Source organism: Oncorhynchus kisutch, linkage group LG22 (genome assembly GCF_002021735.2).
Source record: "Oncorhynchus kisutch isolate 150728-3 linkage group LG22, Okis_V2, whole genome shotgun sequence".
NCBI lineage: Eukaryota > Metazoa > Chordata > Actinopteri > Salmoniformes > Salmonidae > Oncorhynchus > Oncorhynchus kisutch.
The window spans coordinates 42295512-42321804 of NC_034195.2; the positions used below are offsets into that span (position 1 = coordinate 42295512).

At 47.5% G+C, this 26293-nt stretch overlaps 1 protein-coding gene across 1 annotated transcript in view; it reads right to left on the reverse strand.

Moving 5' to 3' along the window:
• spon1b (spondin 1b) overlaps positions 1-26293 on the reverse strand; it is a 97482-nt gene that overhangs the window by 50714 nt on the left and 20475 nt on the right. The window contains exons 3-6 of the mRNA XM_031801914.1: positions 25393-25526; positions 8905-8978; positions 8600-8722; positions 6539-6687 (exon numbers count right to left, since the gene is read on the reverse strand). Of these exons, the coding sequence (XP_031657774.1) occupies positions 6539-6687; positions 8600-8722; positions 8905-8978; positions 25393-25526 (480 nt within the window). The remainder of the gene's footprint in view (positions 1-6538; positions 6688-8599; positions 8723-8904; positions 8979-25392; positions 25527-26293) is intronic.

The window sequence follows — 26293 nt, forward strand, 5'->3', positions numbered from 1 at the left end:
ATTGTGGCCGTATCCAGAATATGTGACAACCAATCATATATTTGCAAGTGACAGAGGTCGAACAGAACATGGCGCTCTATCATCCGTCTGAAACGTGTTAAAATTCCCTATGATCTGTCAGCCCTCACAGCATTGTAGGAGAGACAAAGGATCCTATGTGGGTTACGAGCTTTTTCCTGAACACACCGATTCTGCATGGTTCTTTTTCTGTTGCTAATTAAGAATAAAATGGTTTCAAGTTTCAGGGGGTTCGATGTAGCAGTTACTGATGTTTGTCCCCCATGTGTCACGACTTCCACCAAAGGGGGCTCCTCTCCCTGTTTGGGCGGCGCTCAGAGGTCCTAGTAGTTGATTTCGGTGGGTTTATTTACCTCCGCTGCCTGCTAGTCTTTGTGCGGGATTGTTTTCTGTAGTTTCTTTGTTAGGGGTGCGTATCTGCACCACAGGGTTTTCTGTAGTTACTTTGTTAGGGGTGCGTATCTGCACCACAGGGTTTTCTGTAGATGCTTTGTTAGGGGTGCGTATCTGCACCACAGGGTTTTCTGTAGTTACTTTGTTAGGGGTGCGTATCTGCACCACAGGGTTTTCTGTAGTTGCTTTATTAGGGGTGTGTATCTGCACCACAGGGTTTTCTGTAGTTTCTTTGTTAGGGGTGTGTATCTGCACCACAGGGTTTTCTGTAGATGCTTTGTTAGGGGTGCATATCTGCACCACAGGGTTTTCTGTAGTTACTTTGTTAGGAGTGCGTATCTGCACCACAGGGTTTTCTGTAGTTACTTTGTTAGGGGTGCGTATCTGCACCACAGGGTTTTCTGTAGATGCTTTGTTAGGGGTGCGTATCTGCACCACAGGGTTTTCTGTAGTTACTTTGTTAGGGGTGCGTATCTGCACCACAGGGTTTTCTGTAGATGCTTTGTTAGGGGTGCGTATCTGCACCACAGGGTTTTCTGTAGTTACTTTGTTAGGGGTGCGTATCTGCACCACAGGGTTTTCTGTAGTTGCTTTGTTAGGGGTGCGTATCTGCACCACAGGGTTTTCTGTAGTTGCTTTGTTAGGGGTGCGTATCTGCACCACAGGGTTTTCTGTAGTTGCTTTGTTAGGGGTGCGTATCTGCACCACAGGGTTTTCTGTAGTTACTTTGTTAGGGGTGCGTATCTGCACCACAGGGTTTTCTGTAGTTGCTTTGTTAGGGGTGCGTATCTGCACCACAGGGTTTTCTGTAGTTACTTTGTTAGGGGTGCGTATCTGCACCACAGGGTTTTCTGTAGTTACTTTGTTAGGGGTGCGTATCTGCACCACAGGGTTTTCTGTAGTTACTTTGTTAGGGGTGCGTATCTGTACCACAGGGTTTTCTGTAGTTTCTTTGTTAGGGGTGTGTATCTGCACCACAGGGTTTTCTGTAGATGCTTTGTTAGGGGTGCATATCTGCACCACAGGGTTTTCTGTAGTTACTTTGTTAGGGGTGCGTATCTGCACCACAGGGTTTTCTGTAGTTACTTTGTTAGGGGTGCGTATCTGCACCACAGGGTTTTCTGTAGATGCTTTGTTAGGGGTGCATATCTGCACCACAGGGTTTTCTGTAGTTGGTTTATTAGGGGTGCGTATCTGCACCACAGGGCTTTCTGTAGTTGGTTTGTTAGGGGTGCGTATCTGCACCACAGGGTTTTCTGTAGATGCTTAGTTAGGGGTGCGTATCTGCACCACAGGGTTTTCTGTAGATGCTTTGTTAGGGGTGTGTATCTGCACCACAGGGTTTTCTGTAGATGCTTAGTTAGGGGTGCGTATCTGCACCACAGGGTTTTCTGTAGATGCTTTGTTAGGGGTGCGTATCTGCACCACAGGGTTTTCTGTAGTTGGTTTATTAGGGGTGCGTATCTGCACCACAGGGTTTTCTGTAGTTGGTTTATTAGGGGTGGTATCTGCACCACAGGGTTTTCTGTAGTTACTTTGTTAGGGGTGCGTATCTGCACCACAGGGTTTTCTGTAGTTGCTTTGTTAGGGGTGCGTATCTGCACCACAGGGTTTTCTGTAGTTACTTTGTTAGGGGTGCGTATCTGCACCACAGAGTTTTCTGTAGTTGCTTTGTTAGGGGTGCGTATCTGCACCACAGGGTTTTCTGTAGTTGCTTTGTTAGGGGTGCGTATCTGCACCACAGGGTTTTCTGTAGTTACTTTGTTAGGGGTGCGTATCTGCACCACAGGGTTTTCTGTAGTTACTTTGTTAGGGGTGCGTATCTGCACCACAGGGTTTTCTGTAGTTACTTTGTTAGGGGTGCGTATCTGCACCACAGGGTTTTCTGTAGTTTCTTTGTTAGGGGTGTGTATCTGCACCACAGGGTTTTCTGTAGATGCTTTGTTAGGGGTGCATATCTGCACCACAGGGTTTTCTGTAGTTACTTTGTTAGGGGTGCGTATCTGCACCACAGGGTTTTCTGTAGTTACTTTGTTAGGGGTGCGTATCTGCACCACAGGGTTTTCTGTAGATGCTTTGTTAGGGGTGCATATCTGCACCACAGGGTTTTCTGTAGTTGGTTTATTAGGGGTGCGTATCTGCACCACAGGGTTTTCTGTAGTTGGTTTGTTAGGGGTGCGTATCTGCAACACAGGGTTTTCTGTAGATGCTTAGTTAGGGGTGCGTATCTGCACCACAGGGTTTTCTGTAGATGCTTTGTTAGGGGTGCGTATCTGCACCACAGGGTTTTCTGTAGATGCTTTGTTAGGGGTGTGTATCTGCACCACAGGGTTTTCTGTAGTTGGTTTATTAGGGGCGCGTATCTGCACCACAGGGTTTTCTGTAGTTGGTTTATTAGGGGTGCGTATCTGCACCACAGGGTTTTCTGTAGTTGGTTTATTAGGGGTGCGTATCTGCACCACAGGGTTTTCTGTAGTTGGTTTATTAGGGGTGCGTATCTGCACCACAGGGTTTTCTGTAGTTGGTTTGTTAGGGGTGCGTATCTGCACCACAGGGTTTTCTGTAGATGCTTAGTTAGGGGTGCGTATCTGCACCACAGGGTTTTCTGTAGTTACTTTGTTAGGGGTGCGTATCTGCACCACAGGGTTTTCTGTAGTTACTTTGTTAGGGGTGCGTATCTGCACCACAGGGTTTTCTGTAGATGCTTTGTTAGGGGTGCATATCTGCACCACAGGGTTTTCTGTAGTTGGTTTATTAGGGGTGCGTATCTGCACCACAGGGCTTTCTGTAGTTGGTTTGTTAGGGGTGCGTATCTGCACCACAGGGTTTTCTGTAGATGCTTAGTTAGGGGTGCGTATCTGCACCACAGGGTTTTCTGTAGATGCTTTGTTAGGGGTGTGTATCTGCACCACAGGGTTTTCTGTAGATGCTTAGTTAGGGGTGCGTATCTGCACCACAGGGTTTTCTGTAGATGCTTTGTTAGGGGTGCGTATCTGCACCACAGGGTTTTCTGTAGTTGGTTTATTAGGGGTGCGTATCTGCACCACAGGGTTTTCTGTAGTTGGTTTATTAGGGGTGGTATCTGCACCACAGGGTTTTCTGTAGTTACTTTGTTAGGGGTGCGTATCTGCACCACAGGGTTTTCTGTAGTTGCTTTGTTAGGGGTGCGTATCTGCACCACAGGGTTTTCTGTAGTTACTTTGTTAGGGGTGCGTATCTGCACCACAGAGTTTTCTGTAGTTGCTTTGTTAGGGGTGCGTATCTGCACCACAGGGTTTTCTGTAGTTGCTTTGTTAGGGGTGCGTATCTGCACCACAGGGTTTTCTGTAGTTACTTTGTTAGGGGTGCGTATCTGCACCACAGGGTTTTCTGTAGTTACTTTGTTAGGGGTGCGTATCTGCACCACAGGGTTTTCTGTAGTTACTTTGTTAGGGGTGCGTATCTGCACCACAGGGTTTTCTGTAGTTTCTTTGTTAGGGGTGTGTATCTGCACCACAGGGTTTTCTGTAGATGCTTTGTTAGGGGTGCATATCTGCACCACAGGGTTTTCTGTAGTTACTTTGTTAGGGGTGCGTATCTGCACCACAGGGTTTTCTGTAGTTACTTTGTTAGGGGTGCGTATCTGCACCACAGGGTTTTCTGTAGATGCTTTGTTAGGGGTGCATATCTGCACCACAGGGTTTTCTGTAGTTGGTTTATTAGGGGTGCGTATCTGCACCACAGGGTTTTCTGTAGTTGGTTTGTTAGGGGTGCGTATCTGCACCACAGGGTTTTCTGTAGATGCTTAGTTAGGGGTGCGTATCTGCACCACAGGGTTTTCTGTAGATGCTTTGTTAGGGGTGCGTATCTGCACCACAGGGTTTTCTGTAGATGCTTTGTTAGGGGTGTGTATCTGCACCACAGGGTTTTCTGTAGTTGGTTTATTAGGGGTGCGTATCTGCACCACAGGGTTTTCTGTAGTTGGTTTATTAGGGGTGCGTATCTGCACCACAGGGTTTTCTGTAGTTGGTTTATTAGGGGTGCGTATCTGCACCACAGGGTTTTCTGTAGTTGGTTTATTAGGGGTGCGTATCTGCACCACAGGGTTTTCTGTAGTTGGTTTGTTAGGGGTGCGTATCTGCACCACAGGGTTTTCTGTAGATGCTTAGTTAGGGGTGCGTATCTGCACCACAGGGTTTTCTGTAGATGCTTTGTTAGGGGTGCGTATCTGCACCACAGGGTTTTCTGTAGATGCTTTGTTAGGGGTGTGTATCTGCACCACAGGGTTTTCTGTAGATGCTTAGTTAGGGGTGCGTATCTGCACCACAGGGTTTTCTGTAGATGCTTTGTTAGGGGTGCGTATCTGCACCACAGGGTTTTCTGTAGTTGGTTTATTAGGGGTGCGTATCTGCACCACAGGGTTTTCTGTAGTTGGTTTATTAGGGGTGCGTATCTGCACCACAGGGTTTTCTGTAGTTGGTTTATTAGGGGTGCGTATCTGCACCACAGGGTTTTCTGTAGTTGGTTTATTAGGGGTGCGTATCTGCACCACAGGGTTTTCTGTAGTTGGTTTATTAGGGGTGCGTATCTGCACCACAGGGTTTTCTGTAGTTGGTTTATTAGGGGTGCGTATCTGCACCACAGGGTTTTCTGTAGTTGGTTTATTAGGGGTGCGTATCTGCACCACAGGGTTTTCTGTAGTTGGTTTATTAGGGATGCGTATCTGCACCACAGGGTTTTCTGTAGTTGGTTTATTAGGGGTGCGTATCTGCACCACAGGGTTTTCTGTAGTTGGTTTATTAGGGATGCGTATCTGCACCACAGGGTGGTATGTGTTTAGGAGTAGAGATTTCTCCCCCGTGTGCGACGTTTATTTCCCTGTGTGGCGACCTCGTTTGGGCATATTCCCCCCCATGTTGTGTTTGAGTTGGGACTTCTAATAAACTATTGTGCCACTGGGACTTCCTTGCTCTCCTGCTCCTGATTCCTGCACCTCCCTCCTTCAAGGAGGCATGTAACACCATGAGACACCATAGGAACAAAGCCAGCATCACTTCCTCAAAATATTCAGAATCTAAGATGATTCAAGGAATCTGTATTTCATTTTGATGTATTTGCCAAGGAGGTTTTAGTATTTCTCACGTAAAGAAATGCGCCACATGCTGTCTGACAGTATGTAAACAAAGTCCAATCTGCTGTGCCGCTGGGCAGGTCTGTCTCACTGTCAGTGTGTTCTGCTGTACGACTGGAGAGCATATTCACCTCAGCTGTTTATCCCATGTTAGTGGGAGCAAGTGGGCATTGTCGAATTCAAAACCCAACCCTCAAATAAGTCATGAGGAACTCTTTTACTCAAATCTCAAGAAACTATGTTCTGGAAGATACTGACTTTATGACCAAAATGAACCTACTTGCACTTTTTTTGGTCAATTCTAGCACTGGAATAAATGCTTCAGACTGATTTCAATGTCTCATATGCCGCTTTCAACGAGAGAAGTTAGTTCTCGAGTTCAGTTCTTCTTTAAGATTCTCTGTGATGTGGCCGTCCTCTCTCACTTCTCCCTCCATTAGCTATGCCCCCTCTCATCCACAGCCATCCCATAATGCCCCTCAGCATCTCATCTGTCCCTGGGCTCAACACTCTATTGTTGCCATGTCACCCAATAGCAGGAAATGAACGTTAAACAGCAGAGTGGTGCAGATCAGCCAATATACGGACTAAAGTGTTTCATTAAGATGTCAGGGAGGACCTTCCATTAGCTGATCAACCTTTGACATGCTGTTTCAGAGGCGGAGACAGGTAGGAGATATGACTACGAAGGTCTGCACAGAAAAGACTCAGCTGAAAGAATAGAAATATCAAGACATCCGAGATTGGAGATATAGCTGATCAGCGTACATGAACAGGTCTGAACCAGAGGAGGCTGGTGGGAGGAGATTCTAAAGGATGGGCTCATTGTAATGGTTTCAAACACATCAAACATATGGAAACCACAGGTTCCATCTATTCCATTCCAGCCATTATAATGAGACCGTTCTCCTATAGCTCCTCCCTCTGGCCTCCTGTAGCCTGAATCCGTGATGTTTGGTTTTACCTCCTGACTGTACAGTCTGCATCTCTCTTCTATTATAGTCTCACCAAGCTCACCTTCTGTCTAATCTCTTCCTCCATCTTAACAGGAGACCCCAGCTCTGCCACCTGTTTCACCCCTTCACTGGCGAAGCCCCTGTACTCCCACAGGACGTAGCTCCTGGAGTGGGATGCCCCGATGAGGGCTGACCAATGATTGGCACGTCCTGTATAGGGGGGGGAAACAAAGAGACAATTTGACAAAGAAATAAAGTGTGTGTGTGTGCGCGTGTGTGTGTGCGTGCGTGTGTAGAGGCTGACAGATCGCTCCTGCCTTTGACTGTGCATGTGGCTGGAAGGTCATTGTTAGTTACAATGTGAGGCCTGCACTACCATTGCTGGAGCCCTCATCATTACTGAGAGAGTTGAGGCTGGAATAGACCCTGTCACACCACATATATATAAAAAATAATACAATACTGAACTATATTGTATGCTTAACATTTAAAAAGAGAGAAAGACATTTTGTAAAAACAAGTCAAAACAAATAATTAAGATCCCTAAGACTAAGATCCCTCCCTCCCAATGTGTTTTTCAATCTCATAAAACATTTTGTAAAAAGGCTCAGTGGCCTTCTCGTCGCAAGGTGAGATATTGAAGGGTATAGACAACAGAGGTGGCAATAATTTTGACTCAATCTTTTAGATTGGTTACATGGTGGTTACATTTTTTTTTGTGAGCAATTGTATTCGTATTATTATTTTTTGCATAGCTCAGTATTTGTATTATTTTATACAGTCTTTTTGCTCATCTTCATCAAGGGTGTCATGACTCCCGCCAAAGTCGGCTCCTCTCCTTGTTCGGACGGCGCTCGGCGGTCGACGTCACCGGTCTTCTAGCCATCGCCGCTCCACCTTTCATTTTCCATTTGTTTTGTCTTGTTTTTCCGCACACCTGTTTTACATCCCCTCATTACTCTAATTGTATATTATCCTCTGTTCCCCCCCATGTCTGTGTGTGTAATTGTTCGTTACGTGTCATGTGTGACACTTCATGCTGGTTTCTCGCCGGGTCTGGTTTGGAACCCGTGGTATTATATGCTGTACATAATTTGTGTGACGAGTGCGCTATTCGCTTTTGCCTTTGGTGGGAGTGTCGTTTTCGCTATAGTCGGCGTCCGACTGTTTTCCTTCTGCCAAATAAAGTGTGCCTGTTCACTCGTCTCTGCTCTCCTGCACCTGACTCCAGTTCACCAGTTGCACACACTCTTGACCAAGGGTGCCAATAATTTTGGACGTGACTGTACGGTACTGTATATATAACTCTAGACAATTGATGCTTGGTACTATGGTCCCTCAGCGCTCTCCTCAGAAACCCTTGAATGTAATTATGTTTTTCCATGATACGTTACTATTTGTGAAAGATTCTATATACCGCTGGAGGGAAAGGCGAACTATACAGTTAATCTGTTTAAACCCATCAGGCCCATAGCGAAGCCCTGTGATGTGCTATAATGTACCAAAACCTGTTTTCTTATTTCCTGCCAAAACAGCCTCTTCCTGTCTCAAATTATTTATAGAGATTCCTTTCGTAAGCTGTGACTACATAACGCTGACTGCAAGGAATACACAGGGTCTGTGGTTCAGATCATCAGCTCCAACAAGTCACAGTGTCATAACAGCTTTGATACTGTTTTACTGACCTACGTTGACTGAACATTCTTCGTTTAAATCCCAACAAAACACAAAGAATTGGAGAGGAATCCTCTAAACCACAGTGTGCTGCTTTAGGACATGCAGCATGTCCTGTGTGGCGTTGCCCTCGCAATGCCAGGACTGTGGGTTTCATTTACCACGGGGGACCAGTATAAAAAATGTATGCACTCACTACTGTGAGTCACTCTGGATAAGAGTATCTGCTAAAATATAAGCATGTTACTCGAGTCAACAGACTGTCTAAATATGTCCAGGGTAAAATGTCACCTTCTTGTGTTTCTTCCCCAACCACAATGTCTTGTTTCATTACTGTAATGCAGATCCTTTCACACTCCATAGAAAACGGACAGAGGAGCAACAGGTGGGAGGTTGTACAGTCATGTGGGGGTGTAGATATACTGTATGACCCCAGTGAGGGACTTACTGGGGTAGTCTTTAGGGTGAATCTTCTCCGACCAGTTCCCAAAGAAGGTGACTCTGTACTTGGCCGTCCCACAGGCACAGCATTCCAGAGGGGGCTTTTCTGTGGTCTCCCCAAACACAGCCTCTGAAAGGCACACACATACACATGCACACACACACACAAAGAATGGACAACAATGGTTGGTCTAATAGAATAGTTGAAGAATATGACTCCATACAGAATGTCCATTATAATCTATGGTAACAGATCATACAAAAGGGCTGTTCTGTGAGAAGTAACATTGGTATAGGACAGATATGCTGTACCTTTCTCACACAATCTGACGGTAAGGGAGCCTTCATCCTGGAAGTATATGATCCTCTTCTGCACAATGCTGGCCCTGCAGAGGAGGAGGAACAGCAGTCCTTTTATTCACTGACAGCACAACAAAAATACAGCACTCGTGTTAGCACACAACGTCTAGTGGCATCCACATCCACATACACACACACACACACACACACTGCCGAGAGCCATAAACTTGTACACGCAACAGAAACTGTGTGCCAATAGCAACGCCCGGCCATTAGAATGCTCCTCTTTTTCTCTCTTGTAGTGCGTAAGGAGTGTCTGTTTCCTCTGAGGAGAGGTGGTAAGACCACCCCGTCAGAGACCACCCCAGAGGCACTGCCAGACCTGCTCCCCATCAACCTCTGCAGAATACCAACGTACAGAGAGCCAGGAGTCCAGACTGAGACTGATCCACAGGACAGCCCATCAACACTGTGACCATTATGACTGCACTCTCTAAAGCTCATCTCCCAGGGAAGAACATTGGCAATGTATCTGGGGGTTGAAGATAAAATATCAAATGGTGCTGGACTCATCAAACAGCAGGATCTAAGTGACCGGGAGCCAAATAGACAAGGTCCAGCCCAAACTGTTTTCCACAGTAGATGGAAACGGAAGCTGTGGATACATCCTCAGCCATGCAGCTGTTCTGAAGCCCACAGTTACATTGTATGGAGCTCAGCAGGGACTTTGTCATAAAGCAACTTGATAATAGATTTCATTTATCATTTCACTTTAAAATATGACACAGTAATTGATTAATATTAGACGCATCAAGTTATTAAGGTTCAGATGAGGACAAACTCTGTAAAAAGATCAGTTTAACCCAATGTCAATATCTTAACATTTGTTTTCAGCAATGGGATCCAGTAGCAGTTGGGTAAAATATCCCTGACTAACCCATGACTTGCATGGCTCTCTCCCATGGTTATGTTCTTCACTCCAATGGTTGGGCCAGGCTTCTGTCCAGACCATTAGTTTCAGTGGGAGAGTTTAGGATCCTTTAGTTGTGGTTCCACACCCAGGCACATGGGCCCTGGCTTTGAGCTGGGGCTGCAGTGCTGCTGCCAGCCTGCAACCTCTGTGTCGCTGAGGAGAGCAGGAGAGGATGTTTAAAGAGAGCAGGAGAGGATGTTTAAAGAGAGCAGGAGAGGATGTTTAAAGAGAGCAGGAGAGGATGGCTATAGAGAGCAGGAGAGGATGGCTATAGAGAGCAGGAGAGGATGTTTAAAGAGAGCAGGAGAGGATGGCTATAGAGAGCAGGAGAGGGTGGCTATAGAGAGCAGGAGAGGATGTTTAAAGAGAGCAGGAGAGGATGGCTATAGAGAGCAGGAGAGGATGTTTAAAGAGAGCAGGAGAGGATGTTTAAAGAGAGCAGGAGAGGGTTGCTATAGAGAGCAGGAGAGGGTGGCTATAGAGAGCAGGAGAGGGTTGCTATAGAGAGCAGGAGAGGATGTTTAAAGAGAGCAGGAGAGGGTGGCTATAGAGAGCAGGAGAGGGTGGCTATAGAGAGCAGGAGAGGGTGGCTATAGAGAGCAGGAGAGGTTGGCTATAGAGAGCAGGAGAGGGTGGCTATAGAGAGCAGGAGAGGATGGCTATAGAGAGCAGGAGAGGATGGCTATAGAGAGCAGGAGAGGATGTTTAAAGAGAGCAGGAGAGGATGGCTATAGAGAGCAGGAGAGGGTGGCTATAGAGAGCAGGAGAGGATGTTTAAAGAGAGCAGGAGAGGATGGCTATAGAGAGCAGGAGAGGATGTTTAAAGAGAGCAGGAGAGGATGTTTAAAGAGAGCAGGAGAGGGTTGCTATAGAGAGCAGGAGAGGGTGGCTATAGAGAGCAGGAGAGGGTTGCTATAGAGAGCAGGAGAGGGTTGCTATAGAGAGCAGGAGAGGATGTTTAAAGAGAGCAGGAGAGGGTTGCTATAGAGAGCAGGAGAGGGAGGCTATAGAGAGCAGGAGAGGGTGGCTATAGAGAGCAGGAGAGGGTGGCTATAGAGAGCAGGAGAGGTGGATATAAAGAACAGGAGAGGGTGGCTATAGAGAGTAGGAGAGGGTGGCTATAGAGAGTAGGAGAGGGTGGCTATAGAGAGTAGGAGAGGGTGGCTATAGAGAGCAGGAGAGGGTGGCTATAGAGAACAGGATAGGGTGGCTACAGAGAGCAGGAGAGGGTGGATTTAAAGAGCAGGAGAGGGTGGCTATAGAGAGCAGGAGATGGTGGCTATAGAGAGCAGGAGAGGGTGGCTATAGAGAGCAGGAGAGGGTTGCTATAGAGAGCAGGAGAGGGTGGCTATAGAGAGCAGGAGAGGGTTGCTATAGAGAGCAGGAGAGGGTGGCTATAGAGAGCAGGAGAGGGTTGCTATAGAGAGCAGGAGAGGGTGGCTATAGAGAGCAGGAGAGGGTTGCTATAGAGAGCAGGAGAGGGTGGCTATAGAGAGCAGGAGAGGGTGGCTATAGAGAGCAGGAGATGGTGGCTATAGAGAGCAGGAGAGGGTGGCTATAGAGAGCAGGAGAGGGTTGCTATAGAGAGCAGGAGATGGTGGCTATAGAGAGTAGGAGAGGGTGGCTATAGAGAGCAGGAGAGGGTGGCTATAGAGAGTAGGAGAGGGTGGCTATAGAGAGTAGGAGAGGGTGGCTATAGAGAGTAGGAGAGGGTGGCTATAGAGAGCAGGAGAGGGTGGGCTATAGAGAACAGGATAGGGTGGCTACAGAGAGCAGGAGAGGGTGGATATAAAGAGCAGGAGAGGGTGGCTATAGAGAGCAGGAGATGGTGGCTATAGAGAGCAGGAGAGGGTGGCTATAGAGAGCAGGAGATGGTGGCTATAGAGAGCAGGAGAGGGTGGCTATAGAGAGCAGGAGAGGGTTGCTATAGAGAGCAGGAGAGGGTGGCTATAGAGAGCAGGAGAGGGTTGCTATAGAGAGCAGGAGAGGGTGGCTATAGAGAGCAGGAGAGGGTTGCTATAGAGAGCAGGAGAGGGTGGCTATAGAGAGCAGGAGAGGGTGGCTATAGAGAGCAGGAGATGGTGGCTATAGAGAGTAGGAGAGGGTGGCTATAGAGAGCAGGAGAGGGTGGCTATAGAGAGCAGGAGAGGGTGGCTATAGAGAGTAGGAGAGGGTGGCTATAGAGAGCAGGAGAGGGTGGCTATAGAGAGCAGGAGAGGGTTGCTATAGAGAGCAGGAGAGGATGTTTAAAGAGAGCAGGAGAGGGTGGCTATAGAGAGCAGGAGAGGGTGGCTATAGAGAGCAGGAGAGGGTGGCTATAGAGAGCAGGAGAGGATGGCTATAGAGAGCAGGAGAGGATGGCTATAGAGAGCAGGAGAGGATGGCTATAGAGAGCAGGAGAGGATGTTTAAAGAGAGCAGGAGAGGATGGCTATAGAGAGCAGGAGAGGGTGGCTATAGAGAGCAGGAGAGGATGTTTAAAGAGAGCAGGAGAGGATGGCTATAGAGAGCAGGAGAGGATGGCTATAGAGAGCAGGAGAGGATGTTTAAAGAGAGCAGGAGAGGATGTTTAAAGAGAGCAGGAGAGGGTTGCTATTGAGAGCAGGAGAGGGTGGCTATAGAGAGCAGGAGAGGGTTGCTATAGAGAGCAGGAGAGGGTTGCTATAGAGAGCAGGAGAGGATGTTTAAAGAGAGCAGGAGAGGGTTGCTATAGAGAGCAGGAGAGGGTGGCTATAGAGAGCAGGAGAGGGGTGGCTATAGAGAGCAGGAGAGGGTGGCTATAGAGAGCAGGAGAGGTGGATATAAAGAACAGGAGAGGGTGGCTATAGAGAGTAGGAGAGGGTGGCTATAGAGAGTAGGAGAGGGTGGCTATAGAGAGTAGGAGAGGGTGGCTATAGAGAGCAGGAGAGGGTGGCTATAGAGAACAGGATAGGGTGGCTACAGAGAGCAGGAGAGGGTGGATTTAAAGAGCAGGAGAGGGTGGCTATAGAGAGCAGGAGATGGTGGCTATAGCGAGCAGGAGAGGGTGGCTATAGAGAGCAGGAGAGGGTGGCTATAGAGAGCAGGAGAGGGTTGCTATAGAGAGCAGGAGAGGGTTGCTATAGAGAGCAGGAGAGGGTGGCTATAGAGAGCAGGAGAGGGTGGCTATAGAGAGCAGGAGAGGGTTGCTATAGAGAGCAGGAGATGGTGGCTATAGAGAGTAGGAGAGGGTGGCTATAGAGAGCAGGAGAGGGTGGCTATAGAGAGTAGGAGAGGGTGGCTATAGAGAGTAGGAGAGGGTGGCTATAGAGAGTAGGAGAGGGTGGCTATAGAGAGTAGGAGAAGGTGGCTATAGAGAGAAGGAGAGGGTGGCTATAGAGAGCAGGAGAGGGTGGCTATAAAGAGCAGGCGAGGGTTGCTATAGAGAGAAGGAGAGGGTGGCTATAGAGAGCAGGAGAGGATGGCTATAAAGAGCAGGCGAGGGTTGCTATAGAGAGTAGGAGAGGGTGGCTATAGAGAGTAGGAGAGGGTGGCTATAGAGAGTAGGAGAGGGTGGCTATAGAGAGCAGAAGAGGGTGGCTATAGAGAGCAGGAGAGGGTTGCTATAGAGAGCAGGAGAGGGTGGCTATAGAGAGCAGGAGAGGGTGGCTATAGAGAGCAGGAGAGGGTTGCTATAGAGAGCAGGAGATGGTGGCTATAGAGAGTAGGAGAGGGTGGCTATAGAGAGCAGGAGAGGGTGGCTATAGAGAGTAGGAGAGGGTGGCTATAGAGAGTAGGAGAGGGTGGCTATAGAGAGTAGGAGAGGGTGGCTATAGAGAGTAGGAGAGGGTGGCTATAGAGAGCAGAAGAGGGTGGCTATAGAGAGTAGGAGAGGGTGGCTATAGAGAGCAGGAGAGGGTGGCTATAGAGAGCAGGAGAGGATGGCTGTAGAGAGCAGGAGAAGATGTTTAAAGAGAGCAGGAGAGGATGGCTGTAGAGAGAGGGAGAGGGTGGCTATAGAGAGCAGGAGAGGGTGGCTATAGAGAGTAGGAGAGAGTGGCTATAGAGAGCAGGAGAGGGTGGCTATAGAGAGTAGGAGAGGGTGGCTATAGAGAGCAGGAGAGGGTGGCTATAGAGAGCAGGAGAGGGTGGCTATAGAGAGCTGGAGAGGGTGGCTATAGAGAGTAGGAGAAGGTGGCTATAGAGAGAAGGAGAGGGTGGCTATAGAGAGCAGGAGAGGGTGGCTATAGAGAGTAGGAGAAGGTGGCTATAGAGAGAAGGAGAGGGTGGCTATAGAGAGCAGGAGAGGGTGGCTATAAAGAGCAGGCGAGGGTTGCTATAGAGAGTAGGAGAGGGTGGCTATAGAGAGTAGGAGAGGGTGGCTATAGAGAGTAGGAGAGGGTGGCTATAGAGAGCAGAAGAGGGTGGCTATAGAGAGTAGGAGAGGGTGGCTATAGAGAGCAGGAGAGGGTGGCTATAGAGAGCAGGAGAGGGTGGCTATAGAGAGCAGGAGAGGGTGGCTATAGAGAGCAGGAGAGGGTGGCTATAGAGAGCAGGAGAGGGGTGGCTATAGAGAGCAGGAGAGGGTGGCTATAGAGAGCAGGAGAGGGTGGCTATAGAGAGCAGGAGAGGGTGGCTATAGAGAGCAGGAGAGGGTGGCTATAGAGAGCAAGTAGAGGGTGGCTATAGAGAGCAGGAGAGGGTGGCTATAGAGAGCAGGAGAGGGTGGCTATAGAGAGCAGGAGAGGGTGGCTATAGAGAGCAGGAGAGGGTGGCTATAGAGAGCAGGAGAGGGTGGCTATAGAGAGCAGTAGAGGGTGGCTATAGAGAGCAGGAGAGGGTGGCTATAGAGAGCAGGAGAGGGTGGCTATAGAGAGCAGGAGAGGGTGGCTATAGAGAGCAGTTAGAGGGTGGCTATAGAGAGCTAGGAGTAGAGGGGTGGCTATAGAGAGCAGGAGAGGGTGGCTATAGAGAGCAGGAGAGGGTGGCTATTGAGAGCATGAGAGGGTTGCTATAGAGAGCAGGAGAGGGTGGCTATAGAGAGCAGGAGAGGGTTGCTATAGAGAGCAGGAGAGGGTGGCTATAGAGAGCAGGAGAGGGTGGCTATAGAGAGCAGGAGATGGTGGCTATAGAGAGCAGGAGAGGGTGGCTATAGAGAGCAGGAGAGGGTGGCTATAGAGAGCAGGAGAGGGTGGCTATAGAGAGCAGGAGAGGGTGGCTATAGAGAGCAGGAGAGGGTGGCTATAGAGAGCAGGAGAGGGTGGCTATAGAGAGCAGGAGAGGGTGGCTATTGAGAGCATGAGAGGGTTGCTATAGAGAGCAGGAGAGGGTGGCTATAGAGAGCAGGAGAGGGTTGCTATAGAGAGCAGGAGAGGGTGGCTATAGAGAGCAGGAGAGGGTGGCTATAGAGAGTAGGAGAGGGTGGCTATAGAGAGCAGGAGAGGGTGGCTATAGAGAGCAGGAGAGGGTGGCTATAGAGAGTAGGAGAGGGTGGCTATAGAGAGCAGGAGAGGGTGGCTATAGAGAGTAGGAGAGGGTGGCTATAGAGAGCAGGAGATGGTGGCTATAGAGAGTAGGAGAGGGTGGCTATAGAGAGCAGGAGAGGGTGGCTATAGAGAGCAGGAGAGGGTGGCTATAGAGAGTAGGAGAGGGTGGCTATAGAGAGCAGGAGAGGGTGGCTATAGAGAGCAGGAGAGGATGGCTGTAGAGAGCAGGAGAAGATGTTTAAAGAGAGCAGGAGAGGATGGCTGTAGAGAGAGGGAGAGGGTGGCTATAGAGAGCAGGAGAGGGTGGCTATAGAGAGTAGGAGAGAGTGGCTATAGAGAGCAGGAGAGGGTGGCTATAGAGAGTAGGAGAGGGTGGCTATAGAGAGCAGGAGAGGGTGGCTATAGAGAGCAGGAGAGGGTGGCTATAGAGAGCAGGAGAGGGTGGCTATAGAGAGTAGGAGAAGGTGGCTATAGAGAGCAGGAGAGGGTGGCTATAGAGAGCAGGAGAGGGTGGCTATAAAGAGCAGGCGAGGGTTGCTATAGAGAGTAGGAGAGGGTGGCTATAGAGAGTAGGAGAGGGTGGCTATAGAGAGTAGGAGAGGGTGGCTATAGAGAGCAGAAGAGGGTGGCTATAGAGAGTAGGAGAGGGTGGCTATAGACAGCAGGAGAGGGTGGCTATAGAGAGCAGGAGAGGGTGGCTATAGAGAGCAGGAGAGGGTGGCTATAGAGAGCAGGAGAGGGTGGCTATAGAGAGCAGGAGAGGGTGGCTATAGAGAGCAGGAGAGGGTGGCTATAGAGAGCAGGAGAGGGTGGCTATAGAGAGCAGGAGAGGGTGGCTATAGAGAGCAGTAGAGGGTGGCTATAGAGAGCAGGAGAGGGTGGCTATAGAGAGCAGGAGAGGGTGGTTATAGAGAGCAGGAGAGGGTGGCTATAGAGAGCAGGAGAGGGTGGCTATAGCGAGCAGGAGAGGGTTGCTATAGAGAGCAGGAGAGGGTGGCTATAGAGAGCAGGAGAGGGTGGCTATAGAGAGCAGGAGAGGGTGGCTATAGAGAGCAGGAGAGGGTGGCTATAGAGAGCAGGAGAGGGTGGCTATAGAGAGTAGGAGAGGGTGGCTATAGAGAGCAGGAGAGGGTGGCTATAGAGAGCAGGAGAGGGTGGCTATAGAGAGCAGGAGAGGGTGGCTATAGAGAGCAGGAGAGGGTGGCTATAGAGCGCAGGAGAGGGTGGCTATTGAGAGCATGAGAGGGTGGCTATAGAGAGCAGGAGATGGTTGCTATAGAGAGCAGGAGAGGGTGGCTAGAGGGAGCAGGAGAGGGTGGCTATAGAGAGCAGGAGAGGGTGGCTAGAGGGAGCAGGAGAGGGTGGCTATAGAGAGCAGGAGAGGGTTGCTATAGAGCACAGGAGAGGATGGCTATAGAGCACAGGAGAGGATGGCTATAGAGCACAGGAGAGGATGGCTATGGAGAGCAGGAGAGGATGGCTATAGAGCACAGGAGAGGATGGCTATAGAGCACAGGAGAGGATGGCTATAGAGCACAGGAGAGGATGGTTATAGAGCGCATGAGAGGATGGCTATGGAGAGCAGGAGAGGATGGCTATAGAGCACAGGAGAGGATGGCTATAGAGCGCAGGAGAGGGTGGCTATAGAGCGCAGGAGAGGATGGCTATAGAGCACAGGAGAGGATGGCTATAGAGCACAGGAGAGGATGGCTATAGAGCACAGGAGAGGATGGCTATAGAGCACAGGAGAGGATGGCTATAGAGCACAGGAAAGGATGGCTATAGAGCACAGGAGAGGATGGCTATGGAGAGCAGGAGAGGCTGGCTATAGAGCACAGGAGAGGATGGCTATAGAGAGTAGGATAGGATGGCTATGGAGAGCCGGAGCTCCATTTAGACCTACTTCATCTCAATGAGTCACTGCGTCTTTTGTGTTTGTGTACTCTGAGATGCTCTCTCCAGTTCTGCTATTCTCTTCAAACCTCCAAGAGCTCTATGTGCAGTGCCCTGTGACATAACAGCCTTTGACACTTTAGTATACAAGATAATGTATCACTAATGACAGGACTCTGTAGTGTAGGAGGAGGAGCATCGTTCTGGGATCTCTGCTGTGATATCCTTTATGAGATTCAGTGGGAGAATGATTGGACCTCTCCTAGCAGTAATTTGAGTTTTATTTGATGTTCGGTGGACAGAGTTGGCAGCCGTATTTATTGGCCTTTGTCTGGCAGTCAGCCCCCTGCTCCGGTACGAGGTAGAGAGCTCTATCTTTACTTTGACAGGCAGGCAGCCCCCTGCTCCGGTACGAGGTAGAGAGCTCTATCTTTACTTTGACAGGCAGGCAGCCCCCTGCTCCGGTACGAGGTAGAGAGCTCTATCTTTACTTTGACAGGCAGGCGGCCCCCTGCTCCGGTACGAGGTAGAGAGCTCTATCTTTACTTTGACAGGCAGACAGCCCCCTGCTCCGGTACGAGGTAGAGAGCTCTATCTTTACTTTGTCTGGCAGGCAGCCCCCTGCTCCGGTACGAGGTAGAGAGCTCTATCTTTACTTTGACAGGCAGACAGCCCCCTGCTCCGGTACGAGGTAGAGAGCTCTATCTTTACTTTGACAGGCAGGCAGCCCCCTGCTCCGGTACGAGGTAGAGAGCTCTATCTTTACTTTGTCTGGCAGGCAGCCCCCTGCTCCGGTACGAGGTAGAGAGCTCTATCTTTACTTTGACAGGCAGACAGCCCCCTGCTCCGGTACGAGGTAGAGAGCTCTATCTTTACTTTGTCTGGCAGTCAGCCCCCTGCTCCGGTACGAGGTAGAGAGCTCTATCTTTACTTTGTCTGGCAGGCAGCCCCCTGCTCCGGTACGAGGTAGAGAGCTCTATCTTTACTTTGACAGGCAGGCAGCCCCCTGCTCCGGTACGAGGTAGAGAGCTCTATCTTTACTTTGACAGGCAGGCAGCCCCCTGCTCCGGTACGAGGTAGAGAGCTCTATCTTTACTTTGTCTGGCAGGCAGCCCCCTGCTCCGGTACGAGGTAGAGAGCTCTATCTTTACTTTGACAGGCAGGCAGCCCCCTGCTCCGGTACGAGGTAGAGAGCTCTATCTTTACTTTGACAGGCAGTCAGCCCCCTGCTCCGGTACGAGGTAGAGAGCTCTATCTTTACTTTGTCTGGCAGTCAGCCCCCTGCTCCGGTACGAGGTAGAGAGCTCTATCTTTACTTTGTCTGGCAGGCAGCCCCCTGCTCCGGTACGAGGTAGAGAGCTCTATCTTTACTTTGTCTGGCAGTCAGCCCCCTGCTCCGGTACGAGGTAGAGAGCTCTATCTTTACTTTGTCTGGCAGTCAGCCCCCTGCTCCGGTACGAGGTAGAGAGCTCTATCTTTACTTTGTCTGGCAGGCAGCCCCCTGCTCCGGTACGAGGTAGAGAGCTCTATCTTTACTTTGACAGGCAGACAGCCCCCTGCTCCGGTACGAGGTAGAGAGCTCTATCTTTACTTTGACAGGCAGGCAGCCCCCTGCTCCGGTACGAGGTAGAGAGCTCTATCTTTACTTTGTCTGGCAGGCAGCCCCCTGCTCCGGTACGAGGTAGAGAGCTCTATCTTTACTTTGTCTGGCAGGCAGCCCCCTGCTCCGGTACGAGGTAGAGAGCTCTATCTTTACTTTGACAGGCAGACAGCCCCCTGCTCCGGTACGAGGTAGAGAGCTCTATCTTTACTTTGTCTGGCAGTCAGCCCCCTGCTCCGGTACGAGGTAGAGAGCTCTATCTTTACTTTGTCTGGCAGGCAGCCCCCTGCTCCGGTACGAGGTAGAGAGCTCTATCTTTACTTTGTCAGGCAAAGACAAAGTGAAAGCAATACGGTGAGATTTGCATAGCAGATGTTTCTCAGCGCAACATTTATTAGAATAATACTTGGACCTCTATAAGCTATCTGTTGTATGGGACAGGAAGATGAATTAAAAGTTACTATTGTGGACTGAGTTACATCCAGCACTAAGTCAGTGAATGGCAGCAGTATTTTCTGTGTAAATCCAGGCCAGCGGAACGAGAGACAGTCTTATCCTGTCAGTCTTATCCTGACAGTCTTAACAGCTACCTGTCCCAGACCTGCTGTTTTAAACTCTCTAGACACAGCAGGAGCAGTAGAGATACTCTGAATGATCGGCTATGAAAAGCCAACTGACATTTACTCCTGAGGTGCTGACTTGCTGCACCCTCGACAACCCCTGTGATTATTATTATTTGACCATGCTGGTAATTTATGAACATTTGAACATCTTGGCCATGTTCTGTTATAATCTCCACCCGGCACAGCCAGAAGAGGACTGGCAACCCCTCAGAGCCTGGTTCCTCTCTAGGTTTCTTCCTAGGTTTTGGCCTCTCTAGGGAGTTTTTCCTAGCCACCGTGCTTCTACACCTGCATTGCTTGCTGTTTGGGGTTTTATGCTGGGTTTCTGTACAGCACTTTGATATATCAGCTGATGTAAGAAGGGCTTTATAAATACATTTTATTTATTTGATGTGTTAGGGAAAAGGATCTCTTAAATATCTACAGTGCCTTCTGGAAAGTATTCAGACCCCTTGACCCCTTGACCCCTTGACAATTGTTTGTGTCTACCTGTGTGTGTTAATGTTTGTCAATTGTGTTTCATTCCAACACTTCTGGAAGTGCTACAATTCCTGTCAAAGAGCAGCTTTTGGAATGAATTTGTCTCACGCTTCATGACTGTCAAGGAATTACACAGACACATCATGGCTCACTTCTTTGGGCAGCAATCAAATTCAAATAGGATTTGCCTTGGGACGAGTTTAACCCACACGTCGCTCTAACAGAGCAAGACGACTCAACTTGATCGGTGACTATCAGCGCTCCTCGCCAGGAGTAAGAAACACAATGTTATATACAATCCTGACACTTTTTATGTCGTGAGACTTTACATAAAAGGTTATAAATTCTCCAAAACTTTTACACCAAGCTTATCATCATGAAAACTCCCAATCTACTTACTAAACAATGTTATCACGTAAGACTAAATTCAGTACTATAACCATGGAGGGAGGGGTGTAGATCTGGGACATTACAATGCAATGGTCTGTAGTCACACCTGCTTCTTCAGACCACTAATCAGCATGACCGTGCTCTCTGGCAACCCATAGGTGGTCCACTGAAAAGACATGGTGCCTAGAACAGCCGCATAGCTTGCCTAACAAACAAATAGATTTGAATGTTGAAGAAATCAGGCCATTTTTCTTTACTTTGAAGTGAAACATCTCTATTTCAGTTTTGATAGCTTTTTCTTCTTGGTCCAGTTCGGTTGTGAATCAAACAAAATGAACACATGTTAACACCAAATGTTGTTTCAATTTCATCTTATTTGAGAAGAAATAGTGAATAGTGCAAGGGTGCTAATATATTTAACCACACCTGTATCAATAATGACAAATGGTATTCAGAAACAAATTATTGTTAGCATTAACAGTTACAGTAACAGTGGTTATGACAGTGCCTTTGATAAATAGACATAAACAAGTAATAATATAAATCACCAAATCATATTACTCCTGTGTGAAGTAGGGCTTTATTACTCCTGTGTGAAGTAGGGCTTTATTACTCCTGTGTGAAGTAGGGCTTTATTACTCCTGTGTGAAGTAGGGCTTTATTACTACTGTGTGAAGTAGGGCTTTATTACTCCTGTGTGAAGTAGGGCTTTATTACTCCTGTGTGAAGTAGGGCTTTATTACTCCTGTGTGAAGTAGGGCTTTATTACTCCTGTGTGAAGTAGGGCTTTATTACTCCTGTGTGAAGTAGGGCTTTATTACTCCTGTGTGAAGTAGGGCTTTATTACTCCTGTGTGAAGTAGGGCTTTATTACTCCTGTGTGAAGTAGGGCTTTATTACTCCTGTGTGAAGTAGGGCTTTATTACTCCTGTGTGAAGTAGAGCTTTATTACTCCTGTGTGAAGTAGGGCTTTATTACTCCTGTGTGAAGTAGGGCTTTAATACTCCTGTGTGAAGTAGGGCTTTATTACTCCTGTGTGAAGTAGGGCTTTAATACTCCTGTGTGAACTAGGGCTTTATTACTCCTGTGTGAAGTAGGGCTTTATTACTCCTGTGTGAAGTAGGGCTTTATTACTCCTGTGTGAAGTAGGGCTTTATTACTCCTGTGTGAAGTAGGGCTTTATTACTCCTGTGTGAAGTAGGGCTTTATTACTCCTGTGTGAAGTAGGGCTTTATTACTCCTGTGTGAAGTAGGGCTTTATTACTCCTGTGTGAAGTAGGGCTTTATTACTCCTGTGTGAAGTAGGGCTTTATTACTCCTGTGTGAACTGGGGCTTTAATACTCCTGTGTGAAGTAGGGCTTTATTACTCCTGTGTGAAGTAGGGCTTTATTACTCCTGTGTGAAGTAGGGCTTTATTACTCCTGTGTGAAGTAGGGCTTTATTACTCCTGTGTGAAGTAGGGCTTTATTACTCCTGTGTGAAGTAGGGCTTTATTACTCCTGTGTGAAGTAGGGCTTTATTACTCCTGTGTGAAGTAGGGCTTTATTACTCCTGTGTGAAGTAGGGCTTTATTACTCCTGTGTGAAGTAGGGCTTTATTACTCCTGTGTGAAGTAGGGCTTTATTACTCCTGTGTGAAGTAGGGTTTTATTACTCCTGTGTGAAGTAGGGCTTTATTACTCCTGTGTGAAGTAGGGCTTTATTACTCCTGTGTGAAGTAGGGCTTTATTACTCCTGTGTGAACTAGGGCTTTATTACTCCTGTGTGAAGTAGGGCTTTATTACTCCTGTGTGAAGTAGGGCTTTATTACTCCTGTGTGAAGTAGGGCTTTATTACTCCTGTGTGAAGTAGGGCTTTATTACTCCTGTGTGAAGTAGGGCTTTATTACTCCTGTGTGAAGTAGGGCTTTATTACTCCTGTGTGAAGTAGGGCTTTATTACTCCTGTGTGAACTAGGGCTTTATTACTCCTGTGTGAAGTAGGGCTGTATTACTCCTGTGTGAAGTAGGGCTTTATTACTCCTGTGTGAAGTAGGGCTTTATTACTCCTGTGTGAAGTAGGGCTTTATTACTCCTGTGTGAAGTAGGGCTTTATTACTCCTGTGTGAAGTAGGGCTTTATTACTCCTGTGTGAAGTAGGGCTTTATTACTCCTGTGTGAAGTAGGGCTTTATTACTCCTGTGTGAAGTAGGGCTTTATTACTCCTGTGTGAAGTAGGGCTTTATTACTCCTGTGTGAACTAGGGCTTTATTACTCCTGTGTGAAGTAGGGCTTTATTACTCCTGTGTGAAGTAGGGCTTTATTACTCCTGTGTGAAGTAGGGCTTTATTACTCCTGTGTGAACTAGGGCTTTAATACTCCTGTGTGAAGTAGGGCTTTATTACTCCTGTGTGAACTAGGGCTTTATTACTCCTGTGTGAAGTAGGGCTTTATTACTCCTGTGTGAAGTAGGGCTTTATTACTCCTGTGTGAAGTAGGGCTTTATTACTCCTGTGTGAAGTAGGGCTTTATTACTCCTGTGTGAAGTAGGGCTTTAATACTCCTGTGTGAACTAGGGCTTTAATACTCCTGTGTGAAGTAGGGCTTTATTACTCCTGTGTGAACTAGGGCTGTATTACTCCTGTGTGAAGTAGGGCTTTATTACTCCTGTGTGAAATAGGGCTTTATTACTCCTGTGTGAAGTAGGGCTTTATTACTCCTGTGTGAAGTAGGGCTTTATTACTCCTGTGTGAAGTAGGGCTTTATTACTCCTGTGTGAAGTAGGGCTTTATTACTCCTGTGTGAAGTAGGGCTTTATTACTCCTGTGTGAAGTAGGGCTTTATTACTCCTGTGTGAAGTAGGGCTTTATTACTCCTGTGTGAACTAGGGCTTTAATACTCCTGTGTGAAGTAGGGCGTTATTACTCCTGTGTGAAGTAGGGCTTTATTACTCCTGTGTGAACTAGGGCTTTATTACTCCTGTGTGAAGTAGAGCTTTAATACTCCTGTGTGAAGTAGGGCGTTATTACTCCTGTGTGAAGTAGGGCTTTATTACTCCTGTGTGAAGTAGGGCTTTATTACTCCTGTGTGAAGTAGGGCTGTATTACTCCTGTGTGAAGTAGGGCTTTATTACTCCTGTGTGAAGTAGGGCTTTATTACTCCTGTGTGAAGTAGGGCTTTATTACTCCTGTGTGAAGTAGGGCTTTAATACTCCTGTGTGAAGTAGGGCTTTAATACTCATGTGTGAAGTAGGGCTTTATTACTCCTGTGTGAAGTAGGGCTTTATTACTCCGGTGTGAAGTAGGGCTTTATTACTCCTGTGTGAAGTAGGGATTTATTATTCCTGTGTGAACTGGGGCTTTATTACTCCTGTGTGAAGTAGGGCTTTAATACTCCTGTGTGAAGTAGGGCTTTATTACTCCTGTGTGAAGTAGGGCTTTATTACTCCTGTGTGAAGTAGGGCTTTATTACTCCTGTGTGAACTGGGGCTTTATTACTCCTGTGTGAAGTAGGGCTTTATTACTCCTGTGTGAAGTAGGGCTTTATTACTCCTGTGTGAACTGGGGCTTTATTACTCCTGTGTGAAGTAGGGCTTTATTACTCCTGTGTGAAGTAGGGCTTTAATACTCCTGTGTGAACTGGGGCTTTAATACTCCTGTGTGAAGTAGGGCGTTATTACTCCTGTGTGAAGTAGGGCTTTATTACTCCTGTGTGAACTAGGGCTTTATTACTCCTGTGTGAACTAGGGCTTTATTACTCCTGTGTGAACTAGGGCTTTATTACTCCTGTGTGAAGTAGGGCTTTATTACTCCTGTGTGAAGTAGGGCTTTATTACTCCTGTGTGAAGTAGGGCTTTATTACTCCTGTGTGAAGTAGGGCTTTATTACTCCTGTGTGAAGTAGGGCTTTATTACTCCTGTGTGAAGTAGGGCTTTATTACTCCTGTGTGAACTAGGGCTTTATTACTCCTGTGTGAACTAGGGCTTTATTACTCCTGTGTGAACTAGGGCTTTAATACTCCTGTGTGAACTAGGGCTTTAATACTCCTGTGTGAAGTAGGGCTTTATTACTCCTGTGTGAAGTAGGGCTTTATTACTCCTGTGTGAAGTAGGGCTTTATTACTCCTGTGTGAAGTAGGGCTTTATTACTACTGTGTGAAGTAGGGCTTTATTACTCCTGTGTGAAGTAGGGCTTTAATACTCCTGTGTGAAGTAGGGCTTTATTACTCCTGTGTGAAGTAGGGCTTTATTACTCCTGTGTGACCTAGGGCTTTATTACTCCTGTGTGAAGTAGGGCTTTATTACTCCTGTGTGAAGTAGGGCTTTATTACTCCTGTGTGAAGTAGGGCTTTATTACTCCTGTGTGAAGTCGGGCTTTATTACTCCTGTGTGAAGTCGGGCTTTATTACTCCTGTGTGAAGTAGGGCTTTATTACTCCTGTGTGAAGTAGGGCTTTATTACTACTCCTGTGTGAAGTAGGGCTTTATTACTACTCCTGTGTGAAGTAGGGCTTTAATACTCCTGTGTGAAGTAGGGCTTTATTACTCCTGTGTGAAGTAGGGCTTTATTACTCCTGTGTGAAGTATGGCTTTATTAATCCTGTGTGAAGTAGGGCTTTATTACTCCTGTGTGAACTAGGGCTTTATTACTCCTTGGTGAACTAGGGCTTTAATACTCCTGTGTGAAGTAGGGCTTTAATACTCCTGTGTGAAGTAGGGCTTTATTACTCCTGTGTGAAGTAGGGCTTTAATACTCCTGTGTGAAGTAGGGCTTTATTACTCCTGTGTGAAGTAGGGCTTTATTAATCCTGTGTGAAGTAGGGCTTTATTACTCCTGTGTGAACTAGGGCTTTATTACTCCTGTGTGAAGTAGGGCTTTATTACTCCTGTGTGGAGTAGGGCTTTAATACTCATGTGTGAAGTAGGGCTTTATTACTCCTGTGTGAAGTAGGGCTTTATTACTCCTGTGTGGAGTAGGGCTTTATTACTCCTGTGTGAACTAGGGCTTTATTACTCCTGTGTGAGTGGACAAACATACTCCTCAGCCCCCCCCCCCCCCCCCCAACCCAAAACATATTTCCGTAGCTATAGTAGTGGTAGTGGCAGCAGTATTAAAGGTACCCACTTGAGGATGACACAGCCGCTACCAGAAGAGGGTGCTGTCCAGAACACTTGTATCCTGGTCCTCCTGCGGGGGGTGCTCTCCGTCACAGCCGGGGGACAGTTGGTCATGAACTGGGTGTCTTCCTCATCTATGATCTAGGAGACACAGAAAACCAGTCAGTCACAACTACACAATTTCTCACCAACCTCACTTTTTGGCAAAAACAATTACGTTTTTTGTAAAACAAACACATATTAGCTGAAATAAAGTAATTGAGTCAATTAACTTTTTGTTATTTTTATAGTTAAAAAATACTTTTTAACTTTCAACCGTGGTGCTTTTAATTATCACAACTCTGGCCTGAGACTTATGATTCATTTTCATTGTTGAGCAATATGTTCTGCTATGCATGTTTGGTTGCATTTAATGGGTGCTATAATTCAGGGCTCCTGTAATAAACCGATGGTTTAGAGTCTGAGACAGGCTGTAATATGTGTTTTGTAATCACCTCTTTGCTGCGACACACTCCACTAGTACTTCCCAAAACCAGGATCAATAGTGTATTTCAACGTCACCCGTGGCTGGATGTTTTCAAATGGCATCCTTTTCAGATGCCAACGCTGCCATTACATGTAATATAGCAGACAGTTCTGTCTACTTTAGGTGAACGATCCTCTCAAAACGGATAGAAACTCACACACGTCTTAAGTTCAAAATATGACATTGTAGTTCTGTTTCACCTCATCTCTTTGCACATGTGACTGGTTGATTGAGAGCTGACTGTACAGTGCATAACGTTCCTTCACCTATCCTTGGCGCAGTAAAGTGGGACAGTAATAAAATAATACTCCACGTTGTGCAATGAGACAGTGTAATAACAGTGTTGTGAGTCCATGGCGTGTCCAGCCCAGTCCCCCTCTAT